Source organism: Montipora foliosa, chromosome 12 (assembly GCF_036669935.1).
Source record: "Montipora foliosa isolate CH-2021 chromosome 12, ASM3666993v2, whole genome shotgun sequence".
NCBI classification, from domain to species: Eukaryota; Metazoa; Cnidaria; class Anthozoa; order Scleractinia; family Acroporidae; genus Montipora; species Montipora foliosa.
This window is the reverse complement of record NC_090880.1, coordinates 31,072,749-31,082,748: the sequence shown is the minus strand read 5'-3', so window position 1 is coordinate 31,082,748 and position 10,000 is coordinate 31,072,749. Positions and strand designations below refer to the sequence as shown.

General features: G+C 38.9%; 1 protein-coding gene across 2 annotated transcripts in view; it reads left to right on the top strand.

Annotated features, from left to right (window-relative positions):
* LOC137979136 (annexin A13-like) overlaps positions 1 to 9,644 on the top strand; it is a 10,042-nt gene extending 398 nt beyond the window's left edge. Inside the window, exons 2-15 of one of the 2 annotated variants that reach the window (XM_068826327.1) lie at positions 178 to 273; positions 1,180 to 1,233; positions 2,301 to 2,348; positions 2,941 to 3,028; positions 3,800 to 3,894; positions 4,427 to 4,540; positions 4,960 to 5,016; positions 5,129 to 5,162; positions 5,501 to 5,583; positions 6,518 to 6,586; positions 7,145 to 7,246; positions 7,406 to 7,481; positions 7,631 to 7,737; positions 8,353 to 9,644. In XM_068826327.1, the coding sequence (XP_068682428.1) occupies positions 1,183 to 1,233; positions 2,301 to 2,348; positions 2,941 to 3,028; positions 3,800 to 3,894; positions 4,427 to 4,540; positions 4,960 to 5,016; positions 5,129 to 5,162; positions 5,501 to 5,583; positions 6,518 to 6,586; positions 7,145 to 7,246; positions 7,406 to 7,481; positions 7,631 to 7,737; positions 8,353 to 8,475 (1,047 nt within the window). In that variant the 5' untranslated portion in view covers positions 178 to 273; positions 1,180 to 1,182 and the 3' untranslated portion in view covers positions 8,476 to 9,644. The remainder of the gene's footprint in view (positions 1 to 177; positions 274 to 1,179; positions 1,234 to 2,300; positions 2,349 to 2,940; positions 3,029 to 3,799; positions 3,895 to 4,426; positions 4,541 to 4,959; positions 5,017 to 5,128; positions 5,163 to 5,500; positions 5,584 to 6,517; positions 6,587 to 7,144; positions 7,247 to 7,405; positions 7,482 to 7,630; positions 7,738 to 8,352) is intronic. The other variant, XM_068826328.1, reaches the window with a different exon arrangement.
* The last annotated feature ends 356 nt before the right edge of the window (positions 9,645 to 10,000 follow it).

Genomic DNA, 10,000 nt, shown 5'->3' with positions numbered 1-10,000 from the left:
CCCTATGGGGATTGGTCAATTAAAGTATGTTTGTATGTATCTAGAATTTGAGATGCCAAGAAAAGCAAGCAGAATGGCCAAAACATTTATCTAATTGGACTATCGCACTATTGTGCAATAACCACTCTGCATCATTTCTTTCTCGCGTAATGTTTGCTATATCTCTTGGTGTTTCAGGATCTCAAAACATCCAGAGAAAATCTTGAACAGCAGCATAAAACTTTAGAGGCTGAATTCACAGAACTGAAAAGAAAATCGTTATCTGTTGATTCTGTGAGTATCATGTTTGTGTATTATTTTAATATCTTGTGTATTTAGTTGAGTTAACTTTTGCATATGGCGCAGGTACAAAAGTTGGACCGGAACAACTTGGAATGCTCACCTCGGATCAAGCCAAAAAAGGTTTTATATCCCAAAACTATTTGACATTTGCCCTGATTTAGGTTAGCTTAAAGATTAGGGGTAGGGTGATTTCTCGAGGCCTTTTTTTTTTTGTTTTTTTTGTGTTGATCCAATGTAAGCAATCCCAGTTGATCTGGTCTGACTTTTGTACCTACATTTTGCAATTGTGTTAGTAGCCATTTCTATTGTTTTATGTTGGAGTAAAATAGAAAACACTTTGCACCTTGGGTTGGTTAACAATTAACCAAGTTTCAGCCTTTTTTTAATATTTCACCATAGCATTTTGTACAGAAATTCTCAACTTCCATCTTAAAGCTGGCTGCAAATGGTGGTCATACAGTTCTCATAAAGTCATGTACATGCAGTTTTTCACTAAAAACACCTTTTGCAAATACTCAGTTGAAATTGTGCAAAGGACTATAACAAAAAAGGACTGAAAATGAATTCAGTGGCTGAATTACATGTAAATTGAGGAAAATAGTGAAAAATGATTATATTATAATGTTCAATACAACTGATTACAAAGCCAACTTACTGTTGTGCTGCCTTGTTCATGTTCAAGACCAAGGAAAAAACCAAGACCTGCTCTTGTCTAGTGCTGGGGCCCAGTTGGGGGATCAACAGTGATATGACTGACAATGGTGGCTTTGATCTCTCCCTGGTTATGCATTGTGTGGGACGGTTTTAACAGAATTTTGAGAGGTTTAAGCTTTTGCAGTTTGACTTTGTCATTTCCAGAATTAATCCTCCTCCATTCTATTCTTCCATTTCTCACAGGAAATGACAAAATCTCAGCAAATAGAAAAAGATCTAGTCGATGCAATGAGTGATGTGAGTGATTTTTATTTCAGGGGGTGGGGAGGGGAGGGGAGGGGAGGGGTGGAGTAGGGTAACTCATGCACACACACTTCTGGCTAACATACATACATACTTAATTGACCACTCCCATAGGGGCTTTTCAGGGCCAATGAACACAATCACGACCGAACACAACATTCAACAACAACTGTGAAGAATCCCAACTGGCCGGAGGCAAGCTAGTTGGCTTTTTACAAGTGCAGCTGAGAAGCGGAACCAGGGTCTACCAGGAACAAAATCAACCAGTGGTCAGAACGTGCCTTGAACCCGGGATCCCCGGATCTCAAGACAAGCGAAGCACCTTAATCACTGGGCCACACTGCCTCAACAGAGGGCCTTAAAAGAATTTTAATATTTTAAAATCTGTAACATTTTGCTAAAATAATTTAATTGCTGTATCAGGAATCTATTCAGATACATTAAAATCTAAAATAAACATGTGAAGTCCTAAACAATGCACAGATGTTGTAATTAACACCAACCCTTATTTTGTATAAAACTTTCAGCTTGAAACTTTCTGATCTGAGTGGATGCTAGATTATTATGATCATTTCATGTAAAAAAAAAAGAATCAGCTTTAACTAAGAGATACAATTCTGTGACAATAACAAACTTATTTGCACTGGACATAAAGATTCCTGAATGAAAAGCATTTTATGTGTAAATGTGTACTGTTGACAATTTAAATGATTCCTTTCTGTGAAGAAAGTGAGCAATGAAAATTAATAGCCTTATAATAGATCAGCTAATATCAGCTTTTGTCACCTTGGTAACATCATTTTAAATGTTATTCTCATCAATCTCTTTCTTTCCTAAAAGGTGTTAAAGTGAAATGAGTGGACTAAAGATTGACATATCATTTCATCTGCTTGCTCTGCTTTTCGTTTTACTTGTAATGCTTTAAGTTAAGCTTCACAAGCAGGTAGCAGGCCAACCATCATTTTTAAGTCAGAATGCACATAAATTTCGTGAATTTCTAACAAGAAATCCGATCTGGCTCTCTAGTAATGCATACGTCACATTGCTTTCATGTTTAACAGACAGCTTTAAGCCCTGTCAAGCCACGCACCTTCCCCGGTGAATGCAAAGTAAGTAAAGCCTGCTACATGTAGCTGGAGCACTCGTATGCTGTCTTGTGTTGCCATTTGCTGAAATGTGAAGCAGGAAAGCTTAGTTTGGACATGTTGGTGTAGAATTATTAGATTGTCACTTTCAGGCCAGTCCACCTCTTTGTCTTCTAAGCTAAGTTGTTGATGAGACAAAGGCAAACCTTGAAGAAATCCCTGTGATGACGTGAGAGGGTCTATTCTCAATTTATTGAAACTAGGCTTATGAAAGCATTGCTCTGGTGTTGTCCTAAATTTTGAAATAATTATAAATATTTTGTATTAAGTATTTATGGTCAGTTGAAATTGAGACTTGATTTGTATGCGCCTTACGTCATATTCTTCCGAATTTTCTACATGGGCGTTCTTTTGTAGAAAACGTCTATGGTTGTCCATTACTGCTGTGCCGATTTTGAGAGTGTGCTCATTCCTCTACCAGCAGGAATTTTGACCCAAAATGGTTTTAAATAGATTGCTGGTTTACAGTTCGAACTGCAGACCAAAATGGGTTTTTTACACTTGAGGTTTCTTCCTTTGATCTCTACTTGATTGGCTTCACTCATTTATTTTCTAGCCCGAGTTTCACGGAACACTTAAACCAGCAAATAACTTCGATCCTGGCAAGGATGCTGAGGCACTGAGAAAAGCAATGGAAGGATCTGGTATGTTGAAGTCAATTTAGAAATTAAATCAGGCTTGAGGCACAATATCTGCTTTTGTTTCTGCAAAAAAAAGACAGTATTTTTATGAAATGTGCGCTCCTACTTGCGACCAAAATGGCTAACATTTGATGTAACTGGAGTGAAAGGAAAGGAAAGGAAAGGAATGGAATTTTATTTAAGTGTCTTGTCGTTCTTGCGCTGGAGCACTAATTGGGGACACTGTAAACTTAAATTAACAATGAAAGCAAATCAAGTCAAATGTTGGTTTGTGAGGAGAGGGGAAACCGGAGTGCCTGGAGAAAACCTCTCGGTGCAGAGTAGAGAACCAACAAACTCAACCCACATATGACGCCGAGTCTGGGAATCGAACCCGGGTCACATTAAGGGCCTAATAAGGAGCCATTGTATTGTCTGAACAAACGTGTTAACTAACGTTGAACGGCTGAATGCGGCAAATAAAGGAAGTGATTAATGCCATTTAAAAGGAGCAGAAAGAAATAACTGTCTGGAAGAGCCGACAAGCCCAATACAATTCAAAGCATGATATCAATCTTCAACAACATGCGTCAATATGTATCCACAATTCATGCGAAAAATGTGTGAGCAGCCCACAGTAAATTATGCTTCCCCTTTAATTTGCTAAAAAGAAGGCACAGGGTCACTCGGCTTTCAGCGTAATGCAAAACCACAGCATTTCGGAAATTACCAAATCAAACAGTAATATTAAACAACTCTCCCGTTTGACCATAACATTATTCTTTTTACTTACAGGAAGCGACAAAGACACCATTGTGGCAATTCTTGGAGCAAGAACCAATAAGCAGCGACAGGAGATTGCTAGCAGCTATCAGCAAAAGTATTCAAAGGTGAAGGATTCACTTCAGTGTCCTCTTGCCTCATTGAAGACAACACCAACAGATATGTTTGCCCAGTCACTAATTTCACCCTCGATTTACAGAGTCTTAGTGGGATTCCAAAAACTACGTGAGATGGGTGTTCAATAGAAACAGAATTGCCTTCCCAAACGTCCCCTCTTCTCTTTCCGGGCCTTGGAGCTGTGTGTTTCCGAGGGAAAAGTTGAAATTCAAACCGATTTTTGTATTGATGACTGTGATTGGTTGGTTCATTAAAAAGAAATTTGGGGGTCTTGATAAATCATAGGTCTAGAAACTGTAATTGTCTTAGGCAATAATTTTACATATCCATGGAAAGTTTGGTCACACATGAAATTGTTTCCCCATAGGCAACAGCCTTTTGTTTAAGTGTGACAGTATGATTCTTTGTTGATGAAATCATTATAAATCGGTAACAACGGTTTCGCTAAGGTCACCGAGTGCTGCATAGATAGAACATTTCTTTGTCATTCCCCTAATGGTGGTGTTGAATTTAATTTTATAGAACCTAACAGAGGACTTGAAATCCGAGTTGAGTGGAAAATTTGAGGATGTCATGGTCACCTTAATGATGGTTCCGCAATCTTATGATGCAGTCTCTCTACACGATGCCATGTCGGTACGTTTTTTACTCAAATGTACAACCATACGTAGTGTCTGTAGCAAAGAAAGGTCGTGGAGCTCTCCTCCTGATCCTCTAATTAACTGCAGACTGCAGTCATACTTCTTCAATTAGAGTTTCGTGTACTCTCACTCGATATTCTTCACAAGGTATGAGTGCGGTGCGTTAGTTTAATCAGTCACGCTACATGCTCATTATTTTATCGCCGTGTCGAAACTTACTAGGAATATTCCTGTCGAGCATCGAGAATCGATTCTCGAACTGAGTTTCGAGACTCGCGAGTGACTGTTAACTTACCTTTGAGTAGCATTTGCTCATTATCTCAACTGGTGTTTGTGAACATTTGAGTTGTTCACATTAGATCTGTGGTGCTGTTAGCTTGAATTTAATTGTTGATAATGTTCTTTATCGATCAGGGTTTTGGAACAGATGAGCAAGTTCTTATAGAGATCTTGAGTTCACGGAGCTACGAGGTTAGGGAATGTGGTATTGAAATTTGTGCAATCTTTTACTGCAAATGCGAATGCTTTGTGCAATAAATGGACACAATCCCACCTCAAATGCATGTTCTGTTGTTTGTGATAGGAAATCCAGATGATTAGGACTGTCTACACAGAAAGTGAGTGGTAAATTTTCAATTTTTCTTCGGTTCGTGGAGTGCCGTAGATCCTAAGAAAACATTAGCATTTTGTTAGTCACGGCAAACGCAGACAATAAAATGAGCTAAGAATAGTGGAAATGTAAGATATCCAGCCAGCGGTTAGCACGTAAAATATACGCTTGCAAATCACAATCAGTCAGAATTGATTTGGCTTTCGTCTCTGATTGGCTAAGATCGGTACGGTTGCGAACTGCTTCTTTAATGGGCTCGTGCAATTGCTTTCAATTGTCCATTCTTTATTTTCTTAATGGCCTTTCATTAATTGTGTTACAACTGTTTTTTGGGGTTTTTTGCAGTATATAGTGGCAAGGAAGTGGTCAAGAAAATCAAAGAAGATACCTCCGGTGACTTCCGAACCACTCTATTGAACCTGATAGAGGTACCTGTAATTGCACACTTTCGCGTTATTAAAATTCAGCTCAAAACAAAAGACATCATCTCGAGGCTCTGGGGAATAAATATAAGGATTTGTATGAGTTTATTCCCCGGAGCCTCGAGATAATGCCTTTTGTTAAGGACTGGATTTTAATATATCGAAAGTGGGCTATTCGTAATAAGGCGCTCGTTGGGTGTGGGAGAAAAAAGGGGCGTCACGCGTGAGTGGCCAGCGGGTGAGTGTGAGTTTGGAGCATGTAAGAAATTATAGAGCGGTTTTCAATTGAGTGTCGACAGTAATTAGCGAATTGCTTTGGTTTTGCATCACTTCAGTCAGTGATTGATTCAAAGTTCTCGCGCCACTTTTTCAACCAATCGTGGCTCGCGCGTGCACATTTTCCCGCGCTTTGTGTCGGCTACGTGTGATTTCGTCGAGTTTTGATTGGTTTACTGGATTGTCTCCGTCCTTTTTCATTGGCCAAAGTAATTACTTTGGTTTTGGTTTTACGACACTCGATTAAATCGAAACTCGCTCTTAGTTCTTTGTGGACACTTCAAGTAACAAAATGTGGCCTAATTCATATTGGTCATTTATCATCCGTTTTGAACTAAGTTATGCACAAAGCACTATTACAATTAACAGGCGGTTTGCAACCAATAGACCTATTCGGCTAACTCAATAGGTTGATTTATCAACAGAACGGAAACTTAAGTTGACGACGGGAGAGCGCGCGGAATAGTCTGGACTCTACTTTAATCTGACCAAATATGGACATCTTTCTGCGCGCGCCGTCGTCTGATGTTCCTTTTCTGTTGCTAAATCAGCATCATGTTGTACCCAATTCAAATCTCCTGGGATTAAGATTCTTCGTATATCGCATTTGCATGATAATGTAGCATTCATAAACGAATCAGATGTCACTTATTTCTTTTTACAGAAAAATCGAGATAGCTCACAAAAGGTCAACACAGAACTTGCAAGTGAGGATGCTAAGAAACTATACAATGTGAGTAGCTTGGTGCTAATTGCTTGAGAAGTAGGGCCTAAGGGTCCGTACGTTATAGACCGTATTCATAAATGGCGGCCAAGTAATTATTCTTTTGTCTTTGTGCTTATCATCCTCACTAGCCTCACTTTGGAGTAAAGATCTTTTGAATTTTGTTCGTGCTAACGAGGCTAGTGACGATGATGAGCAAAGACAAAGAATATTTACTTATCCGCCATTTATGAATACGGTCTATGCTGGCCTCTTGAGATTCTCTATGAGCACTCGGTTTTTAGTAAAAAAAGCTATGAATTTATACAGAAAATTATTTGGTATGTTGTTTCTATTTTTGTGTGGTTGTAAATTAAAAGTAGATCGTTAGACGCGATGTAATCTATCGTAATCGTGTTAGTAGCACCTCTCGTAACGTACGTAATTGGCTCGGTACCCAAAAATGAGACTAAACAATTGAAACGATGACTTGGACTTAAACAATAAAAGCTGCTTACAATACCAAACAATGGCAGGTTACGAGAGCTGCGAGCGTACGACTCATTTTGTCTACTCTTCTTCTTTTAGGCTGGAGAAGCTAAAAAGGGAACAGACAAGGCAGTGTTCGTGGAAGTTCTAACAACTAGAAATTACGCGCAACTGCGAGCGACCTTCGACGCTTACAAAAAGGTAAGGATTAAAATGCAATCATTTTTTCTCCTTCGAACTTTGTTCGAACTTTGTCTGTGATTTAAGATTTTGAATGAGGATGAACTTGAAATTTTGAATTACAGATAATGTTAATAACCTGTTGGTGTGCTACTGGTCAACATTTTGTTTTCCTCATAGATTTCCAAAAAGGATGTCACTGACTACATTGAGCACCAAATAAGTGGAGACCTTCGCACAGCCTTGAAGGCGATAGGTAAAGCTATATTTAAAACAAATATCTTAAAAGTTTCCGAAATTCTCTATACTTATACTTCTGTTTAAAGAAGATGCCTTATTTCAAAGGAGTGCTTCTAAAGACTTCATTACTAAAAGTGACTATTTTTATTTGTGCTATGTTTTCAGTTCGCTGCGCAGAGAATCCTCCCTTGTACTTCGCCGAGGTTTTGGAAAAAGCATTGGACAAGTCCAACAGCAAAACCGTCACGCGTATTTTTGTATCGAGAGCAGAGGTTTGTTTTCAACGACTGATAATTCAATTATTGAATTGAGGTTCTCTTTTGTGACTTGTTGTGGGCTTGCCTGCACAACTTGGCAGGCCCCAGTTTGTTGAAAAGATAGTTAACGCTATCCACCGGATAAATCACTATCCAATAGATAGCGCAATTGGTTTCGCTATTACTTATCCACTGGATAGTGATTTATCCGGCGGATAGCGCTGTCCATTGTTTGAACAACTGGGGCCTGGTGTTTGGGCGGAAAGGTCTCGCCACTTTTCAATTCTGCGAATTTCTCGCGCACGATATTTTCCATGCAGGTATGGGAGGCGGGCTACACGGATTTACTGCACGTTATATGATCGGCGCATTTCGGTTTTCTCGTTCATTGCAATTGCTCTCCAGTACGGCGGTTTTTGTACCCTGTAATCGCCAGCTGCAATTGGCCCATTTCCTGTTCGTCTATCGGTTACTTAGATTTTCTGCTTCTGGTATGATTGGCCATAGAAAGCACTTTGATTTTACAGCACTCGTTAGAAAATCCACATGCAAAATTGTCTGTCATAGCTCACGTGGAATGAAGATTTAGTCGATCTTAGACTGAATTTGTTCTCTTTTGCTTGCTGTTAGGTTGACTTAGCGCAGATCAAGATAGAGTACGAAAAGAAAACGGGACAATATCTAAGAGATGTCGTGGTGAAGAAAATGAAAGGAGACCTGGAGAAAATATTGCTTCAGCTGTTAGGCAGCTAAGAAAAAGGGCAGGGCCAAATTGTTCCCAGCCATGATTAAAATAGGCCAGTTTCGTATTCTCCCAGCTGGACTGGATATAGCATGAAATGGAGGCTAATGCTGGCAAATTAATTTGCATTTGAAAAGAATTGCCCGCATTAGCCTCCATTTCATGCTAGATCCAGTCCAGCCGTGAGAATTCGAAAATGGTCTATTGTTTCGGTCGCTTTCAACTGCACCGAACATTTCGTCCCATAGGAACAAGGTTTTAACTGTCACCGTTAACGAAATGTATTTTCAAGGTATCTGTTTTTGAGTGCTTACATAAGCGTAGAGCTGATTCTGTTTCTGGATCATTTTTTTAGGGGCTGTTACAAAAAGGCGAAACAAGTTTTTCGCTGTGTTAACATGCCAAAAATTCTGTTCGAGTTGAACGCTTGGTAATGTTTGTTTTCTTATCCCCTGCCTTTTCGTCTCTCCGTCCAAGGGCCAAGTACAACTTTGTGTCAACAAACGAGAAATTAGACTGTGACCGTGCGAACGGCTCTTTAATTACTTCAGGGATCACTGAACTTCGAATTGAATCAATGAAAAGGAATTGCTAAGTGACCGTTAGATGTGTTACAAAATAGCAATAATATTTTGCACCGGTAGATTATTCGGTGCTTCGAATATTTTTCAATTTACTTTAAAATTAGTACTGAATTGTGCAAAAAATGTAATTTCCCTTGCGTGATAATTATCACGCAACGATGCCAGACGGCAAAATAAATAGTTGCAAAGGACGCAACAAATTGAGCAACGTATTTTCCTAATACAGTGAAAATTAATATAAATTGAGTAAAATTTTAAACTACAGCTGTCGTTGATGATATTTTCGAGTTAGATTTCTAAAATTTTAAATTGTTACCCAATAGTTTTACGTTAAATAACTAATTCATTTCAAGATGGTGTTGGTATTTATTTTTGTTCGTTTATTTGATGACTTCTTTTCGCAAAGGTGGATAAAATCAAATATTTTATCAACACAAAGCGTCAAAGTGTTATAATCCGTTTATGAACGTCACACCCTGAATGACGCACACTCGTTTCTACTTCTTATTGTCTTTTCTTAAATAAAAAACAACGAATACTCATGTCAGTCCTAAAATTGAATAATACCGAATTGCAAATAAATCGGTCTTAAGTTATGAACGTGTCATCTTTTTGTCGTATTCTATAAACTGTGTGAGATGTGCCGGCGGTTACAAGTGTTTTTTTTTTAGTGTTAACTTTTCCGATTAATGTACTATTAAAGCTAAAGGCCGAGGAAAACGGCTTTGTCGAAACTGTTGGCTCCTTCAACCCTGTTTAATGTGGTTAAATTTTGCTTCAACAATCATTCAACGTGAATGTTCAAGGAAGATGAAGTGGTTTGGCTCGCCTCTTTCAAAAATGTTGGGTATGCGCTTGCGCACTAATCGATGACGAAGCTATGTCCGCATCAACCTCGGCCTCAATAGTGGGCCTCTCGTGAAGCTTTGTTTAACCGTTTGCCGGCCCCTGA